Raw genomic sequence first — 20,896 nt, forward strand, 5'->3', positions numbered from 1 at the left:
CCGGCTCCTTGAGTGGCGAACGAGAAACCTGAGCAAGTAAGAACTTTCTGTTTACTAGCTCCTCGAAAAAGAAAAGAATCTCAGGCTATCGTGTGATTCTGGAATTGAATGCTAGAGTTAAAGCATCTCATCTTTGCGAATAAAGATTGAGGACAAGAATTCACGTCAAAAACTCCGATTTGATCGATCTAACGACAAGGATGGTTGAGCAGGGCGAGGTCATCAAAGTTCATCTGACGGCCATATCGAAATCTATGGAGGTACACTGCCGACGCCAAAGCTCTTGTGGCCATTGCCATTTACGAGATGGCAAACGAAAGAGGTAACTCTCGAGCCTGTAAACATCATTTTTCTTCCATCTCTAAACTCCATGCTGTTCTCTACAAGAGCAGGCCTCAGCCGCTTCATTCGCCACGATCGCCCTCCACTTCCTATGGCACGGGTATAGAACGAGAATGTTTCGAGTGAGATCGCAGGTTCCAAGTTTTACTTTGATTTATCTTTTCTCAAGATCAATGGAAGGCGAGTCTCCAGATAGGTAACTTCCTCTGTTTTTTTTCCTTAGTACTGATACACTATGGGTGCGGAAGGAATGGAGCAACCCACAAATACTTCTGAACGTCTGTGTCCCATAGCGCAATGTAACCATCTTCTACTGATAATCCAGCTGTGACTATGAGATGGATATTTGCAAACACGATCTCCTATATCGATTAAAACGATGCCACCAATCGACATGTCTCCATTCGGTATAGCCAATGGGCATGGAGGACTTGTATGAATAGGACTGTCATAAGGCGCTTCCTTGGTAACCAAGTCATAAAGAATAAGTTTCCAATTGATCTGTAAAAGGGTTTTATATCTTCCGAGTTAAAGGTATATGGTTCATCAACAGATGAACCTAAAGATTCAAAGCCACTGATTATACTCATTGCAAAAGGCTAGCGGTCTTCTAACTTTGAATACCAGTCATGGATTAGAAAAGAACTCTCATTATAACTGTCAAGTTGAATTGAAAAATCATAGAAAGGAAGGTTGCTGAAATTTTCCAATGGTTGCAATTGGTATTCAATCCATCACAATCTTTCTTGAAATATAATCAATTCCCAAGAGTTCAGAAATGACTAGCATTGTTCTATAGCCATTTTCTTGGGACTGTAAAATGATAGTGTTACAGATTATTTTGTACTCATATTGCAATATTAGAAGGCAAGTTTATAGATTTGTCAGGAGAGTGCTAATTACCATTAAGGGAGAAATACTAAAGAACCAGAGCTGTATACTTATTTGTGATCATAAGATTCTATGTAAAGCTAGACCCTATAGAGTAAGCTTTTCAAGTTACTTAATAATTGAATTTTTTTTTTGTTGATATCATACTTGTAAGTTATAAGAGAAATATGTTTTGTTATTTCTTTTGTTATTTTTTAACTTTTCAAAAAAAAAAAGAAATTTTCATGTTTCTGGAATATAAATCGAATTAATGAAAGGTGACAACCCAGAAATATACACCTCTAAGTAGCCTTGGAAGGCCATGTTAGGATGAATTTCCAAGCAAATCTCTACAGTAGTTAATAAGGTAACGTCAATGAAAAAATCTGTTAAATAAAAGGGAAAAAAAGCACTTTAACAAACTTCATCTTACATGTATAACTTTTTTGTCAATTCTATTTTTTGTTTGTTTTATGTTTATTATTTTTAGGTTCGTTCAAAAATGGAACTTTTGGGAAAAAATGCTATTTTGGACAACATAAAAAAATCACAATTAGAAAAGCAAACGTACTCATCTTTGGTAGTACCAAAGAACAAGATGCTTAGTTTAAACTACCAGGTGTTAGAGGCATTGTAAGATCTGGAATATTTTAAACATTGGAAGATATAAGAAAGATGCGAATCTATAGAATCCATCGCTCTGGCCACGTGGACGACATCCAATGAACAGGGCGGTCGAGACGCTTGCTCGTCTCTGCCGTGAGCCCAAGGATTTGGCTCACGCCAGAAGGATCCACGGGCGGATCCTAGAGAGCAGCTACTGGCCGAATTGATACCTCTCCACACGAATGGAAAGCTTGTTGAATTGAAGTGGTTGTTTAATGAGATGCCTCATTGAACTCCTGTCTCATGGAATTGCATGCTCATGGCTTATGCTCAGAATGAATGCCTGGACAGGGCCAAGCAAACCTTTGACAAGGCAGCCCAGCACGACATGGTTAGCTGGTCATCCATGGTCCAAACTTACACTTACCATAGTAGGCTAGATGAGGCAGCCAATCTTTTTTAGGTAAGGAGACTTTCAGTCATATTAGTGTTATCTTGACACAAAGATTTTTTTGGAAAATATGAGTATTAAATTAGTGACCCTTCTATTTTTTTTTTGGGATAATTCACTTAGTATTCACAATTTAAGCTGTTTTTATGACTGATCTTTTTTAAATCTGTTTTTATAATAAAAGATCCCTTGTAATCTTTTTATATTGGTTGAAATGGGTTTTAATTTATCTTTTGTTATCCAATATTTTCATTTATATTTATGTCATAAATCTTTATTCTCTATTGCAACAACCATATATATGTATGTGCATGGGATAAAGTGGATTTAGATGTATGTATAGGTGATCTCTAATTTGAAAGTTTTATTTTTATTTTTCAAAGTATGTTCAAGTTTTCCAAGCAAGTGAAATATTACTTCTGGATGATGACATTCTTGATTGATAAATAACATTTTGGATAAAAGGACAGTAGTGGTTTCTTCTTTTATCAAGAATATAGACATGACAAGACTTTGTGCAAACACTGGCTATTGCTATGGAGTCCCAGAGGTTGAGATCCTTGAACTTGCAAACCTAAAGCCTTGAGGCAATGTAATCAAAAGAGTTCCAATGCCACCCCGGTGTTGTCAGCGATGGAGGCTCCAGGCGACTGCCTTGATCCTCCTCCCTAAGTCTCTAGAGCAGCCTCTCAGATAAGGATTAACTGCTGGGACATGTAGAATCCAATGCTAACTGTGGCTGAGCACCATCCTTCGGTCTAGGGTTATATGCAATGCTTTTGTCTCCTAGCAAGATTTGCAAACTAAATATTTTGAGTTTGTTAGAGCCTCTAATTTGAACTTTTAATTTTTAAGATCTAGTAGGTAAACCTAAAAATAGTAAGCACATAATGTGCCAAATGATAGAATTCCTCCCTGTAAACACATATTGCCGTCAAGCATAAGAAATCCTATCTTATACAGCAGGAATTCATATTATGCATATAACAGGGTCTTGCAGTCTATCCACCTTGAACGAACAAATCAAATTCTGGAGAATTGGTTTGTGCCACGTAAGCATTAATACAGAAAGTAATATTATCGCTGAGAACTAATCCACTTAACTGGTGCATATGAAGGAGGAGTACCATCAAGTGCCATGCTTGTGCTGCAGGAAGATGGGTACACACCTTAGAGACGTGGAAATTCAAATCCCCCCAAGAATGATTGCTCTGCCTGTTTCTCCAGACGTATTGTTGAGTAACATTCAACTAGGAACTGTTATTTTATATTGATGGAAGGACTGTACAAACGATGAATTCGTGGAGTGGTCTCTCAGGAAGGGCCTCAAGGATAACAATGGTTACGTGAGACAGGTAGCTGCGATGGGAGTGCTCAAGCTACCACATTGCTCCTACTGCTTCCATTGAGAATGATTTCGTGGCTACCGATGCCATATTGATTCATATCTAAACGCTTCAACCAGCATTCCAGGCTTTCAGGAACAAACTGATGAGCGAGCGAGCATGTTTTTACACATCAAAATAAAAAGCTGGGAAAACAAGAAACGAAAGTATCGTCAAAACAAAGTTCAACCTTTCGTGATAGTACTCACCTGAAGTTTCTCACAGGAACAAACATCATGAATATCATATGATCAGCCTGTAGTCCATGCAGTAGCAAACACCACATTGTGCCCCTTCCAAGTGAGCAGCAAGTCGTGCGCATCGCGCTTGAGTCCCCACCCAGTGGCATGCTGCTCCAGCATCCACTTGACATCTCCCCACACCTCGTCGCAAAATCCCAGCTGCCGGAACCCCGCAAACCTCATCCGCTGGTTCCACTTGTCCCTCGACTCGAGCCGCTCGATCCGCGCCTCTCCCTCGCAGGCCACAATGTTGTCGATCTTCCGCCCAACATCTGCCTCGTACTGCAGGCGCAGCTCGTGGTTCCTGGCCAGGCACGACTCGAGCAGATCAAACGGGATCCAGAGATGGTTGTAGGCCGCGCGGAGGCGATCCACCAAGCTGGGCGATGTTACGTCCGCGTCCTCCTCCACCAGCGTCACCATGTCCGGGTTGAGGCTCCGGATGAGATGGAGGATCTCGTCTCGCGGCGATGATAGCCCGTGATGATCCAAGTGGGGGTCGTCGTGGTCATCGATCTCCGGGAAGTAATGCAGGCGGAGCTGGCAGTTCACGACCAATGCCTCGTCGCCATCGCGGATCTGGAAGAGCCCCGGGATCAGATCGCTGGAGCTCACCACCTCGAACTCGAGGTTGACGCGCTTGCTGCGGGCAAACGTACGGAGACGTGTGCCCAGCTCCTCGTACGGCATGTCAACGAAGGGTGGCACGCTGGGGCGGGCAGTCAATACGCTCAACCGGACGCTGTTGGGCGGTCCACCTGGCCGGTTGGAGAGCGATTCGATGAGCGTCGGCCACTGCATGCAGTGCGTGATGCTCAGATCGAGGATGTGGATCTTGTCGCGCGACTGGACGGCCTCGAGGATGGCGCCGTTTGCCGCCGAGAAGCCAAAACGGTGCCATGGAGTTAGATCAACGAATTTGGCGAGCTGGATTGGAGTGAGGAGGCGGTTGTCGAAGCAAGAGGCACTGCTGGCATCGAGGTTCAAGCAAGAGTCTTGGAAAACCTGCGAGAAACGGGAACAAAGCAATCTAAGAACCAGTTCTAGCGAGCACGAGAACTCTACAAACTTACTGAAAGATTCGTGTTGGCAGCGGCAGTGGGAGAAGAGCTGGGAAGGAATCTGGGCGGCGAGGAGCTGAATGGGAGCAGCGTTCTCGACACCCGCGAGACGAGCGCCTTGAGGAACCAGGCGGCGACGCGCTGGTTTGGATCGCCATCGAAGGCGGCGATGTTGTTCAGAACCCACATGATCTGCTGGGCGAAAGTGGTGTCGCTGGATTCCAGCGCGGTGGCGCAGTGGAGGAGAAGCTGCTCCACGCAGGCGGCGTCGTTTGATCCGCGGAGGATGCTGATGCCTCGCACCGAGAGCCCCGACAGTGGCCACGCTTCCTTGATTGTCGTGTTGTTCTTGAGCTTCTCGGGAGTGTTGTAATAGTACCTCTCCGGTCCAGGGCTACTGTGCTCCTCCTTGGATAGGAATGCGAGCTCCCTGGAGTCGAGGTATGATCTGGAGCACGATGTCGCCGCCGCTGGGAGCTGATAGTTCACGGACTGTCTCAACATGATTAATGGTTTAAAGCTAGATGCTGATCTTCGAAGGCTTCCAGGCGCTGTGGATGAACGATTGTTTTCTTTCTCGGGTGTCGATCACACAGATATCTGTTTGAGTCCTTTACCACCACGGGAGGTTCCAAACACCTCAAAGTCAAGCATCACGAACTTAAACTTGGACACCTTGGGAAGCTCAGCCGACCGGTTGAGAGATCCCACGATGAGAGTCTTATAAACTCTCATCCTCGCCAGACGAATCACCATAAGAGATTAGAATCACCAAAGCTCCTGCGCAAACAACATTTCAATCCAACTCTACACGATTGCGAAGGCAGGATCTAATAGTGGATCAAACTCTATAATGCTTACCACACTCAGGGGAAGTTCCTCGTGTTTCAACCAGGCATAGACACACATACTACAAACTGGTCGTCTAGATTTGAGGCACAGGCTATGCCTCACGAAACTAGACTGGTAAATATACCACTATCACACTGTGAAAGCTGCCAAAACACCCGGTGTTTATAAAATTAGAAACAAGCCATGGATGAGCAGCAACAGTGAAACCAACAGTGCCATAGTGATCCACATTCACCAAAATACTTACTCTAGAAAAAAAACTTGTATAAACAACTTGGAAGAAGGCCATGGCGACAAAGCCTCTCTGGGGACTGGACAGCGCCGCCTAGAGATCCTTCCGCTTGTTTTCATGTACCACCTTTGTTTGGGAGTGCGTGAGGTGGAATATACCCGTCGTACCATGGGATTTCTTCCTCTTTTTTTTCTTTCGCCCACTGTAACAAACGGCACTGTCTGGGGAATATATGCGTATACGATCGATCGGGCTCCATGACGGCTCCGTCAACCTTTCCTTTGCTGAAAAGATCGGTGGTGAAAAGTCGCGTTTGACGCATGCATTTGTACGTGTTGCTCGTCACCTTTTTGGCTTTTGGAATCCAAGCTCTTGGAGGGACTAACTCGCTCCCATTTCTCGCAAAGTTTAGTTGATATCGTCAGGTACCTTTGGTTTGATTGGCGGTGCTCCAAAATCCAACCTAGTAAAACTCACCATGCAAGAACAGTGGCACACCCAAGATTCGCTAAACAAGCCCCATTCTTGGAATGCAACAAAACCTTTGATTAACAAAACGTTTGCTCTCATTTGATTAAGTTCCTGGCGATTTAACAATCCATGCGAATGGAGTGATTACATTCCTGGCGATTTAACAATCCATGCAACTGGAGCATCTTCGCTGGATTTTCGGGAGCATTGAAATTTCAGTTGTTGAGTGATCCCATTCTCCAGTTTGGCACTTTCCTCGGGTTTTGTTGTTAACACCACTGTTGATATCAGTGACACTGTTCCGTCCATAGCCAGTCTAGGCCTCTCCAGTCAGATATAGCAGCTTTGTAATCTATGACTGGCCAAAGAAACTTTTCCAATCGTTAAGATCACTATCGCGTTAAGCTCACTGTCATGTCGAAATGCGGGCTTGGATGTTTAGCCATTGCCAGCGAATTCGCTGCCTTACAGCGACCGCGGATCCTGGGAGCCACGACAAGTGAGAAAGGACCAGAGCAAAGGAAAGAAAGAAAAACTTACGCGATAACGACGCCAAAGTGATTCGCTATTCATATCAGTATGTCCTCGAAGGGGAGCAACGACAAGCCTGGGCCATGCCGAGCCGCCTCGTTCTTGTCTTACTACGCGTGCCATTCGCCACCAAGACGGAAAGTTCACGAACTCGTCGTCTCATCGTCTCTTAGATACTGGCTGGGAACTGGGCTCAATGCAGATCCAGCACGCCGACAACAGCATAGATGATCGGTTTGCGATCTGTCCCGGTCGATCAAAACTCTTGCAGTGGCCTGCCGGAGGAGCTCAGCTGCGATTCTAGCTTTCCCTGTCAGCGAGAGAGGATGAGTTAAGACAGGCAGAGGGAATATAACGAAGACGTTGATACCTCAACGAGCTGGTCATAAGGTGTCAAGGAGCGCTTTTATCGTTTTTTTCGTTCTCAGGCAGCTCCTCAAGCGCTCTACGAGAAGGCACATGGATAGCAAAAATCTGGTTCTTCAGACGAAGGGGTACGCTGCTCTGCTTCTCGCTGTCCAAACTGTGGAACCAGTCTTGCACGGTTTTCACGTAGTCCAAGCTCAGAACGTCCAGGCCTTGACTGTCGGTTGCATCATCGTCATCTGTCAACCGTGGAGCCCTTTTATCATGAACTGACAGCTCCAACAGGGCAGCTGCCGCAACCAGGCGAGTCGCGAAGGAAAACCTTCCTTGCTCATGGTTCCCATCTTCAAGTATAAAAGCCAAGCTTTGTCTCAGCTTGTCAACACCAGGCATTTCCTGGCCACCTTCCAAGCCTAGCCTGTAATGACACTAAATTAGAACAAGTATGAGTGTTTAGTGATAAATACCTTCCTAGGCTACCAAGGAGATGAGCAACGCCTCCTACTGTCGTTTGTGCAACACCAGGCGCCACAAGGACCCATAATCTCTCTACGATAAGATTGTTGTATGTCCATTCCCATCCCTGAACAACATGTCATTGATGAAACCCGAAAGAAGAAGACACTTACCATGTGAAAGGAGATAAGCTCCAGAGCCTCGACAGCTTCATGAAACTGGATGGGCCAAGCTTCGGTCTCTTCAAAACAGCTCGAGCTTATACGTTGACACTCCATTTCCTTTATGAAATCAAAACCCGGTAAGTTGGAAGTGCAGAGAAGGTCGAGTGTGGCCCGTACAACCTCCTGTACAGTGGCGTCAACCGAAACTTCGAAGTGCTCTAGTAGCTTCCTGTCCTGTAGCTTCCCATCTAAACTGGCAAGCGCACCACATTGTTGCGGAACCACCACCTCCGCAATCAGCTCGGAAGCAACACATCGGATCACTGTATCTGAGAGGAGCTGTTTCGAAACCGAGGCAAATGAAGCCAAAACGGTGACCAACAGACCGACATCCATCAGGCTCCAGCGTAGAATCTTGTGAGTGATCTTGCGCAAGAGCCGGAAATGGCCAGATATGTTGCATAGAGTTGCGAGGAGCTTACTAGCAGCAGCAACCTCGTCCGCTGTTGCTTTAGCAGCAAAACAATCTAGTCTGTGAACTTCCTTTTCGTCTCTTGTCATTATAGCCATAAAAAACTGAGTTTCGCCGAAGATAAGGAAACTGGAGAGAAGCCTCAGCAGTGTATCAAAGGCCACACGCTTTCCAGTTAAAACTGTAGCATACAGCAACATATCAGATTCTGATGTATTTTTTTAAAAGGGATGCTACTGACCATTGCAGAGAAAGCTCCCGAACTGGAAAACCACGTTACCATGAAACAGTCTCGTCGTTAGGATGTTGACAATGCTCGAAGTTACTACCAGCAAGGATGACCTGCCAAAGATGTTAGAATCCTGCAGCCCAAGACAAGCATGCTCACCTCAGTGTTATGTTCAAAGCCAGGCCACTGGCTCTCGATTCAAACTCTTGCTTCCATGATTCTGAAGGCTTCAAAAGCCCGTCATCACCCACGAAGCAGCCGGCAACTATCTCCATATCCAAAACGCTCTGGTTCGGGCAATCTTCATTTGATAAAATAGCCCCGCGCACTTCTTTCGCATCAGAAAACCAAATGCGCAGCTCGTCTCGATCATCGAAATTCAGTTGACCCCCACGTTCCTCAACGACAGCTTGAGGAGCTGTAGAAAGCAACCTTGGACTGAGTTGATACCTGGTCACGGTGTCCAAGTCTGCGGCATGTCCAGTGTCCTGTTCGCGGCCTCGAACTATCAAAACTTCTGATTTCCCAGTATTCTGTTGGCAGGCTTCATCCTTGGAAGAGCCTTGGACCTTCCAGACTTCTGCTCTTCCAATATTTTGTTGGCAGCTTTGAACGTTTGGAACTTCTGAAGCATGTCCTGAAACATCCTGAGGTGACGCAGCCGTGCACGGTCGAGTCTCCGAGTTGCTAATCGCAGTTTGTGCCCGCGACGGAACCTCAGGTAAGTTTGGCGAATGCAGATTCTTTTTCGCGTCCAGCCACTTTTCAACGAGAACCTCCATCTCCGAGTCATCATCAATGACGACAGCATCCACCTTCAGTTTCCGCTTTTTCCTGCTCGCCTGTGCTTTCGATGAAAGTTTAGAATTGGTTGCCTCAGCTCCACTTCTCTTTCTCTTTTTACGCTGTTTCGCTTGAGGAGACTCACTGTGATTAAGTGCTTGTTCCAGCTCACACAGTTTGACCTCCATTCTCGAATGCGCCCGTTTCTCCTTGTGAATTAGGCGGCTGAGTGAGTGCAACAGCTTTTTTGCTGTTTTTCCTGCCCCACCACAATCGTCCTGAACAGTTAAGTCTGACCCATCCTTTGCAGTCTCATAAACCGGGTCTTTGTCCTGCGTGGCTTTGGCAGTATAAGCCTTCGCCTGCTCGTGATTCTCGCCATGCACAACAGAGCCTGTTTTCTTCGATGCCGACGTCAATGGTTGAAGTATGTCTGCAATTCCGGGTATCACTTGAATGGCGCCGGTTGAAGTGGAAGTATACCGAGAGTCCCGGACCACACTCTGACGATTTAAGTCAGGCCTTTGTTGTTGAGATCTCGGAGGTAGCTTCGATGGAGTTTTCCTAGCGACGGCCTCCGTGGGCTTTGCGGTCTTTACGGCTGTGGGCTGCCGCAACTGGTTCAGTTGATCGACATATTGTGCATTTTGTGTCTCCAACGCTGCCAACCTCGTAGACAGCGCGGCCATTTCCTTTTGAGAAGTGCTGACAGTTCCCTGGAGAGCTTTAAGTCCATTTTGAGCCTGCAAGTTCTGTCCACCGGCTGTTGGAAGCGCATTGACCTGTAACATCTGTTCAGTACTTCTACGTAGCACGAGGTTGAAAGGCATACCTTAGCCGTCAGGTTCTTCTCAAGACTTATACATACTCTTTGCGCTGTTTCGCTGGTGGTTACAGCTGCACGAACGCCATCCACGGCCACTCTCACCTGTAAGATTTATTCTTTAAGCAAAAGAAAAGCGAACATAAATCAGTACCTCGTTACGCAAATGCTGCACTTCTTTCCGATCAGCTGCCTGTGTGGCCTCCAGGAAATCTATCCTGGCTATTGCCATGGCTAGTGTTTCCTTCAAAGACCGGCCCTCCACCTCCAGCACTAGCCGGGCGTTCTTCTCTTTCTCAGCAGCCTGTCTTTCCATTGCAGCACGCTCACGCTCTTTTTCGCAATCTGTCAACAAAAGAATACAACACGAGAGTGAGCTCCTCGACAAAGTCATCCACCATTCCTACCAATTTGAGACTAAGAGTCCCTGTCTCAGGATCATGCACAAAGAAGCAAGACTGGTATTGTAAACACCAGTGTGTTGCCTGCCTCATTGTGCAATCCCCAATGGCTCGCATCGTTATGAGAGCCTTTACAAGCAAGACTTGGGCCAAAAACGATAGACAGATCCCTATGGAAGGGTTCCGGGGGATTAGATGATCACCACAAGAGCAAAAGACGAAGAAAAAAGTTTGCGAGTAAAGAGATAGAGCCACACACCTCGTCGTAGAGCGTCATTCTCTTGCATAACCTTGTCGGCGGCCTCCAGCTTCTCCTTGAGCATCGATATCGCCTGCCGTAGCTTCTTTCTCCCGGCATCGCTCTTCTCGAGCTTCTCCGCGAGCTGCAGCGATCGATTGACAGACTCGATTTCGATCAAATCGCGAAAGAATCTAGGATATACCTGCTTGCAGCAAGGATTCGGAGCAGCAGCAGTGCCGTTTTCCATCCCCGCGAAGCATCAGTCGCGGAGCCCTAGCATCGCCTCCAGCTCCGCCATCGCCTCGACGAACCCTAAATTAGAATGCCAAAAGAATATTTACTGGAATATCTGGCGATGAATAGAAGAAGAACAGGACGAGAGGGCTAAAGAGAAGAACGCTCTCTCGTCTCAAGAATGTCGAGCCTCGGCGATCTTCCCATCGATTGCATTGCGGCGATCATCGGGCGGACAACGCCGCTGGATGCGTGCCGCCTCGCGTCGGTGAGCCAGGCCTTCTCGGCGGCGGCGAGCTCCGAGCTCGTGTGGCAGGGGCTGCTCCCATCGGATGTGCGCGGCGAGTGCTGCGATTACAGGGATGGATGGAAGAGCTGGAAGGAGCTCCTCCAGGCCCTGGCGGAGGGGATCTTCGTGAGTGGAGGCCGGCAGAAATATTTGCTGCTGCGACGCACCGGCGGGGTGTGTAGGATCCTGTCCGTGGCCGGGATGGGCGTGACCTGGGGCCAGGACGCGAGATTTTGGCGCTGGGAGGACTCGCGGAGTTCTTGCTTTGGCAAGGTAAGAAATCCCTCCTCTCTTTCATTCTTCTTGTTCCATTGCCGCCTTCTTTCTTTCTTTGCATCGAGCGATCGATTGATAGCTCGGCCTCCTGGGCTAGCACTGCCATTCCGATATTTCGATTCTTCGTCTTCCACTTTGAGCTCCATTGCAAAATCTTGCCTTGCCCTCTCCATAGCTCCAAGCAGCTCGATACGAGGATTGCTCGCATTGATGGATGGATTCCATCGCCAGGGGGGGATAAGCTTTGCTTGGAAATGTCTCTTCGTCATATTGCAGTGTTTCTGGGGTCTTTCTCTTGCGTTGCTTAGAGCATCCCTTCACCTAATCTTCTTCTCTACTTAGAAACTTTTCTTTTTCTTTCCTCGCGACAGTTTGTGATTGGCCGATCTAGTTTTTTCTTTCTTTCACGAGAGAGTGATTGATTGATTGATCACGTCGAACTCTTCCTTTTCTTGATCGCAGGTAGCGCACTTACTCGCGGTTTGCCGGCTGGAAGTGTTTGGGAAATGGAAATGCTCGCTAACTCCGGGGAAGTACTCGGCCACTTGGAGGCTCAAGGTAGCAAACCCGCAATTCGGACAGATCCTCTATCTCGCCTGGAAGAAGCCGCTGCTCTTCCGGCTCAAGATCACGCACGGCAAAGTCTTGGAGAAGGAGCTGGACCTGATGAAGCAGGTCCCAGTCACTGGGTTCGAGCAGTGGTTTGAGTTTGAGGTCGGGCAGATCGTCGTGGAGGGCGAGAGATTGATCGCCCAGCCGCTGGAGCTCGAGTTTTGCATCCGGGAAGTGGATTGCAGCTACTGGAAGGGTGGGCTGTATCTAGATTGCTTGACGCTGAGGCCGACGGAGGAGGAGAAAAACTAGCTCCTCTTTCCCGGCTGGATAGAGAGCTTGGATCGAGTGGATGATCCATCGATCATCTCATCAGCGTAAGTTATGTGTAAGTTATGTTGGTTATGCGAGATAGAAGAAGTGCCTAGATTTTTCTTTGTAGATTGCTTGTAGATACCGTAAACAAAATGAGAACAAAAAAAGATCTGGTCTTGTTCTATGCGGAGAAAATGCTGCGAGAGATTGAAACTCTGCCGGGTGTGCGTGTGGGGGTCACATAAGAGAGAAAAGATTCATGGAAAGCTTGACAACACAGAGAGTGAGAATAAAAGAAGGGTCTCTTTCGCGAATCGAGAGGAGCCCACTTGTTCTTGATCGTCTCCTCGGAGACGTTTCTTGCCAAGTCTATCCATTTGGGCGGCAATAATGCATCACGAATCGACAAACCACTGACGAAGAAAGGAAAAATTGATTGCTTTTCATTTTGGATGTAGGCTTCCAATTCACTCCATTCGATCGATCAAATGTATGAGGGTGGAGAAGCTGACCGCGGCGCTCAACAATCTCAGCCTCAAGGCCGACACCGCGACCTACGCATCGCTGCTCCGCCAATGCCGCGACTCGCAAGCGCTTATCGAAGGCAAGATGGCACACACGCACATCGCCAAGAACGGGTACGGGAACGACACCTACATCGCCAATCTCTTGATCGAGATGTACGGTGCGTGCCGCCGGCTGGATCTGGCGGGCTCCGTGTTCGACGGCATGATCCACCGCAATGTCTACACCTGGAACATCATGTTTGCAGCAAATGCCCAAAACGGGCATTTGCATCGAGCGAAATGGCTGTTTGACACGATGCCGGAGAGAGACTCTGTCTCGTGGAGTGCAGTCTTACACATGTACGAGCAGAACTTTTGCATGGCCGAAACGCTCCGAGTGTTTCAGATGATCCCTCGGCCTGATGTTATTGCTTGGACTGTTTTGATTGCAGCATTTGCCAAAAAGGGGCATTTGCTGGAGGCTCAGAGGCTGTTTGACGAGCTTGATTGTCCAAACACCGTCACCTGGAACGTGATGATCCAGGCGTACGCACAAAGAGGAGACCTCGACCGCGCAAGCGAGCTTGTCACCCGGATGCCGTCTCCGGATGTTGTATCCTGGACTGCCATCGTAACTGCAAATGCCTACCACGGCAATCTCTCCCGAGCGCGTCGTCTCTTCGATGCAATGCCGCAGCAAAGCATCGTTTCTTGGAACGCAATTGTGCAATCACACGCACTCCACGGAGAGATGGAAGAAGCGCACAATCTCTTCGACGAGATGCCAAGGCGGAACGTAGTGTCCTGGACGAGCATGGTCGCATCGTATGCCAAAAACGGGTATTTGCATGACGCGAGGAGCATGTTTGATTTGATGCCGGAGCAGGACACTGCGTCTTGGAACGCAATCTTAGACGCTTACGGCGATTGCGGTGATGTTGCGGAGGCTAAGAAGATCTTCGTTTCCGCCCCGGAGAGAAACGTCGTGTCGTGGACGGCGCTCATCAAAGCATTTGCTGCGAGTTTGGATCCAGAGGACGCTGCGACAGCTCTGCAACTCCCCGTGATCATGGATCTCGAGGGTGTTGCACCGGACGAAGTGACATTCATCGCGGCAATCGATGCGTGCGCCGGGCTCGCAGCGCTGGCCGAGGGGCGGCGATTCCACGCTGCGATCCGGGACGAGGAGCTGGAGGAGCACTTCATAGTCGGGACCTCGATCGTCGGGATGTACGGGAAGTGTGGTCGAGTGGAAGAGGCGCGCGCGGTGTTTGATCGGATGCCCGTGAGGAACGACGCGGCCTGGAACTCGATCATGCTCGCGTATGCGCAGAACGATCGCCCATCCATCTCGATCGACCTCTTCCTCGCGATGCTGCTGGATGGAACGAAACCGGATGGGATCACCATGGTGACTGTTCTCTTTGCGTGCAGCCACGCCGGTCTGATCGATCCGGCGCGGGTGTTTTTCCTGGCGCTCGCGGCCGGGGAGTTCTCGGGCTTGGATCATCCATGCCTTGATCACTACGTTTGCATGGTGGATTTGTTCGCTAGAGCTGGAGAGATCAAGCGTGCTTGGGAGATATTTGGGTGTATGCCGTTCGAGCCGGACGAGTTGGCCTGGACTACAGTGGCGAGCGCCGTCAAGAGGAACGCGGGTGTCAACACGAGCGAGATTTTTCCATCCTCGATCTTCAAACGAGCTAAGGCACTGAGAACTTCCTGAATGTCTGCTTTAAACATTCGCGGAACTGAAAATCAATGATTTCCTCGATTTTTCCATCTTCAAGCGAGCTCAGTCTCTAAGAACTTCCTGTTCAAACATGAAAACCTCGTTTTGCCTTCATGTACTTCGACCAGAGAACCGAGTGAGATTTTCCATCCGATCTTGAAGCGAGCTAAGTCCTGAAAGTCCGATTCAAACATCTCAGGCAGAGCTGAAAATATATGATTTCCTTCATGAACCTCGCATGAAACCACGAAGCTAAGAACTTTCAGAGGCAATTCATATTCTTCTGTGTTGAATTCGCGCACTTGCGTTTATTCTCGCTTGAATTCCCAGGCCGCAAGTCCACTCCCGCGGCTTTAAAGTCATTTCTTAAGTCAAGAAATCGCGGCTCTCTTCTGGCGAGCATTAAAGCTTTTGGAGGAAGAACCTAAAGAATTGGTTGCTACATCACAATCGCCATCGTGATTCGTGCAGCTTTGCAGCAAAAACTTCCAATACAATCCACCATACGTTTGAGAAACCTGACAAAGTTTGGAGAGTCTAATCGTGACATCACAATGTTCTTCCATCAACTTGTGTGTCCTTCCCATCCTCTGGGAAGATTTATTTCATTCATTCGAGATTCGTGTTAATACAAAGGCAAATCTTGTGTTTGCAAGAAAAATCAATCACATGTTGCACGTGGTAGCCCGCGCGATTCACGTGGTATACCGCGCGGCATAGAGTGCACACCGTGCGGTACCGGCTACGTGGTGCTGATCACCTTGGGCTTGCCGGGCGGTACCACCGGCGTCATGTCCATCGGGTAGCTCCCAAGAACCCTGATGAAGCTCGCGAACTCCTGGAGCTGCCCCAGCGCGTTCTGTGCCCGCGGATCCGCCATGGACGCCTCGAAATCGATGTAGAAGAGGTACTCGAAGTACTTCGCAGTGCCGTGGTTGCTATCATCCACGACGCGCACCGGCCGATTCTTTTGCGGCCGGCTCTCGATCTTGGTGAGATTGATGTTCCGGAGCGCGAAGGCCGAGAGCGCCTTGAACAGCGCCCCGGGCGCCTCCTCCAGCGCGAAGACGATGCTCGTCTTGAATCGCCGATCGGTGCGCGGGATGATGGGCTCGCGCGCCAGCATGAGGAAGCGCGTCATGTTGCCCGGATCGTCCTGGATGCCGCTGGCCAGCACGTCCATGCCGTAAATCTCCGCGGCGCGGGCGCTGGCCACCGCCGCGGTGTCGCGGAGGTTGTTCGCCACGATGTGCTGCGCGGCACCGGCGGTATCGTCCACGGCTTCCCGCGCGGCCTGGAGCCCGAGGTTGGTCAGCGTGTGCTCCACCTGTGCTAGCGCTTGCGGGTGGCTGATCACTCGCCGGATCCCCTCGATCGAGGCGCCGGGGAGGGCCATGAGGCAGTGGTGGACTGGTAGCTGGACCTCGCCCACGATGTGGAGCCGGTGACGCAGGAGGAGATCGTAGTTCCGGTGGATGCTACCGCCGAGGGAGTTCTCGATGGGCAGTACCGCGCGGTCCGCGATCCAGAGCTCCACGGCCTGGAATGTGGCCTCGAATTGCTCGCAGGGGATGGGCTCGCATTCCGGGTAGGCCTTGGATGCCGCCGCCTCGCTGTACGCCCCCGGGACGCCCTGGTACGCGACGCGCAGCGTGGATCCGTGCGACGGCGGCATGGCGAGATCCGCAATGGACAGCGGCTTGGGCAGGATCATCATCATGGACTTGGCGGCGGCGCCGTTTGATGCTGCTAGGATCTGGATGGATCCCTCTTTTAGATCGCCATTGATACCGCTACCGGTGTTCTTGGAGTGTTCGTGCTGCTCCTCGGGCTGGGCGGCGGACTGGCTGGAAACAATGGCGCAGTGGCTCTGCCATTGCGCGTGGCGGGAATTCCAGGCGTCGCGGGTGGCGTAGAATTCACCCAGATTGTAGCCTGCCATAGCCGGCTTGAATCGCTTCTTCTTGCTCTGCTGCTGGAGATTGAGGAGATGATCCCTCTGATTGGCGAGATTGGGGCTTCTCTTTTCGATCAGGAGCTTGCAACTGACTGGCGTGGCGGCACTGGCCATACAACTCTTGGGAGCAAACAATCCGATTGATTGAATTGAGATGGATCGAATGAAAAGAAGCCCAAGTGCTGTTAGCACTGAGGGAAAAGAGTTAGGGATGGAGTATATATATCTCGCCCCCGCCTTTTACCTTTTCACCATTGACTGGCAGGCAGCCGGTCAAAATTGGGGCTCCGGCACCACGGCTTTGACTGTTGCCCTAGACGTGAGCGCGGCGATGCGACACGTGGGAGGAGGGAGGCGAAAGCGCGGGTAGGAATCAAAGATTTGACTAGTTGGTTTTCCCAAAATCGCGTGATTTTTGCAAACCTATTGAAAAGGCTCGTTAGTCTCGACTGTGCCATCCACGTTTCCATCTCACGACTAGTCTATGGACCATCAAAGAATTCAGTCTGTTATACGTGAATATGCTATACTAAGTTCTTGATGGGCATTGCAAGACCACAAGAACATCGTTTGTGATTCATAGATGCAGATGTTCAAGCACCTAGATGGCTAGATTGGAATAGGCAAGTTTTCTCACAAGAAAATGCAAATGAAAATTAAATTTTATTATATAAATATTTTCCTCCAATTTTATGAGTTGTACAAATTCTTTGGTAGTGTCATTTCTTTAGCAAGTGGCAAATAGCATATAACTTCTTTAGTATATAGTCAAAATATGATGTGTGTTATAAGTATTTCTATTTTTTTATCTATATAGAAGTATAGTATTTTTCTTTTCTAAAAAATTATTTTTCAAAAGAAATTCCTGTGCATATTTATTATCTAAAAAATAGTATACTATATTTAATATTAAGATATTTAAAATAATTTAATGCATATTGCATACATATTTCCTATTATAATTAAAAAATTTACTATATTAGAATATAGATTTCTTCTATAAAGATAGTATAATTCCTCTTTCAAGGTTTATCAGTTTTTATAGAAAAAGCTTATCTTTCTGCTTGATTATGGTAGGAAAATTGATGGTAAGGTTTGGGTGTGAACCTAGAAGAATTTTTTATTGTTACATTTTACAAAGTATATAAACATATTCACATCACATTTGAATTGTTGTAAAGATTGAAAAGGAATGTGTATGTGCATGCCTTTGGATCACATAGTGTCATAGGGAAGATAAACACTATAGTAGACTACAACCTCACAAAAGGTAAAGTGAAAATGTTATTAGGGTTTTTCAACTTTTCTGAATGATACAGATTTATATTCTCAAACATACATAACCATGGGTTTTCTACACATCTTTCACTCATTTTAGCATGTTTAGCTTGTTTCTTGCTTGCTACTCATTCTTTATTTGCTGCCCATTTTTTGCTTATTGCATTCTCTTAGGCTCTTCTCTTCAGCAAATAGATAGTAAGGCTAGGGTTCTTCCGGGTGTGATCAATTATAGGTAGTATTAACTTTCTATTGGCTTCTCCTCATGAGTATTGCAGTGCAATTTCATGTGTGTAGGTTTTAAGGAACTTGAGGGCAAGGATTGATTCTAGTGGTTGAGGATTTGTTGTGGGCTAGCCTCAAATGCAAGTTTTTTCTTACAGTATCTCCACCATGGGTGTTGTAATAAGGTATGTGATTTTTTTTCTCAATCTAGCCATCATAATTTCTCATGTCTGTGGTTTCAAAGAGTAGGAGGGACAAGATCAATTATAAACACTATTCTTTCTTCAAAACACACATTATATGTAAGTAACAATCAATTCTTTGTTTGTGAGTTGTGAGTTGCAATGACTTTTTTGTGTGTGTATGTGTGTATATAGCACTTATGGTGTATAGCTAGCACACCTCTCACTCACAAATATGCTCAAAACACACCAAAATCTCCTTCATAGCCAAAACTCAATATATTATCAATTGTTTATCATACTTTATTGTGCCTTAAACTTGTAAGGAAGAAAGGTATATACCCTTCACTAACAAAGATTCCAGCTCTACTAGGAGATATAGCATACCTCAGATATATAGATCTTCTTTTCTAATTTTATAATGTTAGAAATTTTGATTGTATTCAAGTTTAAATTTATCTAAAACTTGCTATTATTCGTATCCAGAGAAATGCACAATAATGTATGGCAGATAAGATTTTTCTTTCATCATCATGAAATTTAAATTTGAATTTATTTTTATTGCCTTTATAAAGTGGTACACAACCCTAAACACACCCACAAGATTTTACATGATAGAAAAACAAATTTAGGAATTATTTTATATAAAAAACATTCTAGTTAAAAATAATAAGTTAATATATTTCAGTAAGCTTATAACGAGTTTAAAATATTAAAAAGGACTGGTTTATATGAACTTCTCAAGAACACTAGATAGAATAGGATAGGATAGGATAAATGTTTGAAAATAAATAAACCATGCTTCATTAGGATTATAATTACATGAATTATACTAGTAATCTATATATAAAAGTTATTCAAAAGATTTTAAAAAAAACTGAAACATGTAACAATTTTCTATAAATTGTCTCCAGCTAAAAGATTTGAAATCATACATAGGAAACATAAATATGGAAAAGAGCACAATTTTAGTACACTAACAAAGTAGGGCCATTAAGCTAGTGATATATGATTTCATTTCTTAACTAAAATTTTAATGTTTGTAAATTTGGGATTTTTATACTTATCCTCATGAAGCTCATGCTTTAGAAGTTTTTTTTCCTTAAGAAGGTCAAAATAAGGATATGGAAGATGAACAAAGTTCTAATATATAATGTTGGTCTAGGATAAAGGTCATAAATTTGAAGTGCTACTGAAAAAAGGGAAGATACAATAAAATAAAATCAAAACTTTAAGGATTGTTATAATTCAAATGTAGCAAATTGAATGAAATGGGAGCAAATATGAAAATTTATTTTAACAAAACTTGATGATAGTATTGGTTCTAACATCTTGTAACTACTTCTGGAGTTATAATTGTTTAAACAAGACTTCATAGTTGGCTATGCCTCTGCAATAGCTTTGGGTTTTGGTAGTTGACAATCACTATATTATATAAATTGGTGATTTTATAAAATCTTCAAGTTCCTTATATAGTAGTGTGTAAAGCTTGGTTCATAAGATTTAATTTCTAAATGGTTCACAAAACCTAATTTCATTCTTCTTCTAGATGGGTTTAGTATAGAAATATGTATACATACATAACTAATTAATTTTAAATTAAATAAAAATATCTTAAAATAACACTATTTATCCTATAGATTCTAGATGATAATAGATTATTTGAATTTAAATTATATACTATACATTATATATTTATAAATATTTAACCATATATTATAAAACATTTGCATGTTTTATGCAACAACACTTGGTTTTCTTAATAGTAGTGTCATTGAATAATAAAATTGATCAATAGTTATAAAAATATTTATAATTTATGAATCAAGATTAATCTTATTGCATATTAACCATTAGATGGTAGAATAAAAAATAATATACTAGGAAGTGTTTAGGAAAGTTTATAAATTATAACATGTTTATAAATTATAAATACAAGATTAATCTAAATGAATAACAACAGTTAGATGGTACAATATCCTAGAATATCCAAGCATATTCTAGATATATCCATTACCATCCTGGTCCCCCTACAGGTTTTGCTTTATCAAACCAAATAATGAAAAAAATATAATGTTATAAATTAAAAAGCATAGAGATATGTATTTTACAACTATTTTACAATTTTGGAGTTGATCAAAATATCCAGTGTTTGCTTCCCAGTGAGGAGCACAGTGCCGATGTAGCAGCTTTGCACACTGGCACTCTCGAGTTATTGTCACTGCAAGCACTGATATGAACGTGACTGGCCACTCAATTGATTAGTGAAAGAGTAGTGTTTATGATTATTTCCAAACTGGATAGCAAGAGAAATCGATTTGTACTTGAGAGAACAACAAGGTCCTGGACTGACAAACATCACTGCTTGAAGT

General features: G+C 45.6%; 5 protein-coding genes across 7 annotated transcripts; 2 read left to right on the forward strand and 3 right to left on the reverse strand.

Annotated features, from left to right (window-relative positions):
• Window positions 1-3,532: 3,532 nt before the first annotated feature.
• LOC9643857 (scarecrow-like protein 32) lies at window positions 3,533-5,885 on the reverse strand. The gene is made up of 4 exons (XM_024688842.1): window positions 5,819-5,885; window positions 4,970-5,737; window positions 3,864-4,901; window positions 3,533-3,800 (listed from the first exon to the last, which is right to left on the reverse strand). Exons 2-3 carry the CDS (start codon window positions 5,459-5,461, stop codon window positions 3,906-3,908), a joined length of 1,488 nt encoding a protein of 495 aa, XP_024544610.1. The 5' UTR covers window positions 5,462-5,737; window positions 5,819-5,885; the 3' UTR covers window positions 3,533-3,800; window positions 3,864-3,905.
• A 699-nt stretch (window positions 5,886-6,584) lies between these two features.
• LOC9644172 lies at window positions 6,585-11,296 on the reverse strand. 3 transcript variants are annotated; one of them, XM_024688722.1, is made up of 12 exons: window positions 11,181-11,296; window positions 10,997-11,120; window positions 10,491-10,681; window positions 10,346-10,441; window positions 8,890-10,295; window positions 8,743-8,843; window positions 8,039-8,682; window positions 7,877-7,992; window positions 7,414-7,827; window positions 7,053-7,353; window positions 6,923-6,995; window positions 6,585-6,883 (listed from the first exon to the last, which is right to left on the reverse strand). In XM_024688722.1, the coding sequence occupies exons 1-9, from the start codon at window positions 11,223-11,225 to the stop codon at window positions 7,437-7,439; spliced, it is 3,114 nt and encodes a 1,037-aa protein (XP_024544490.1). In that variant the 5' UTR covers window positions 11,226-11,296; the 3' UTR covers window positions 6,585-6,883; window positions 6,923-6,995; window positions 7,053-7,353; window positions 7,414-7,436. The 3 variants fall into 3 exon arrangements, with proteins under 3 accessions (XP_024544490.1, XP_024544489.1, XP_024544491.1); XM_024688721.1 differs by having other exon boundaries at window positions 6,585-6,995; XM_024688723.1 differs by lacking the exon at window positions 11,181-11,296 and adding an exon at window positions 10,744-10,907 and having other exon boundaries at window positions 6,585-6,995; window positions 10,997-11,113.
• A 48-nt stretch (window positions 11,297-11,344) lies between these two features.
• Window positions 11,345-12,821, forward strand: LOC9644173 (F-box protein PP2-A15). The gene is made up of 2 exons (XM_002983646.2): window positions 11,345-11,774; window positions 12,240-12,821. The coding sequence occupies exons 1-2, from the start codon at window positions 11,394-11,396 to the stop codon at window positions 12,639-12,641; spliced, it is 783 nt and encodes a 260-aa protein (XP_002983692.1). The 5' UTR covers window positions 11,345-11,393; the 3' UTR covers window positions 12,642-12,821.
• A 315-nt stretch (window positions 12,822-13,136) lies between these two features.
• On the forward strand, window positions 13,137-14,876 carry LOC112351253 (pentatricopeptide repeat-containing protein At4g02750-like). The gene has a single exon (XM_024688754.1). The coding sequence runs from the start codon at window positions 13,137-13,139 to the stop codon at window positions 14,874-14,876; it is 1,740 nt and encodes a 579-aa protein (XP_024544522.1).
• A 566-nt stretch (window positions 14,877-15,442) lies between these two features.
• Window positions 15,443-17,262, reverse strand: LOC9643858 (arogenate dehydratase/prephenate dehydratase 6, chloroplastic). Its single transcript, XM_002983752.2, has one exon. It carries the CDS (start codon window positions 16,951-16,953, stop codon window positions 15,625-15,627), a length of 1,329 nt encoding a protein of 442 aa, XP_002983798.2. The 5' UTR covers window positions 16,954-17,262; the 3' UTR covers window positions 15,443-15,624.
• Window positions 17,263-20,896: the final 3,634 nt, after the last annotated feature.

This window comes from Selaginella moellendorffii, unplaced genomic scaffold, assembly GCF_000143415.4.
Source record: "Selaginella moellendorffii unplaced genomic scaffold, v1.0 SELMOscaffold_59, whole genome shotgun sequence".
Taxonomy (NCBI): domain Eukaryota; kingdom Viridiplantae; phylum Streptophyta; class Lycopodiopsida; order Selaginellales; family Selaginellaceae; genus Selaginella; species Selaginella moellendorffii.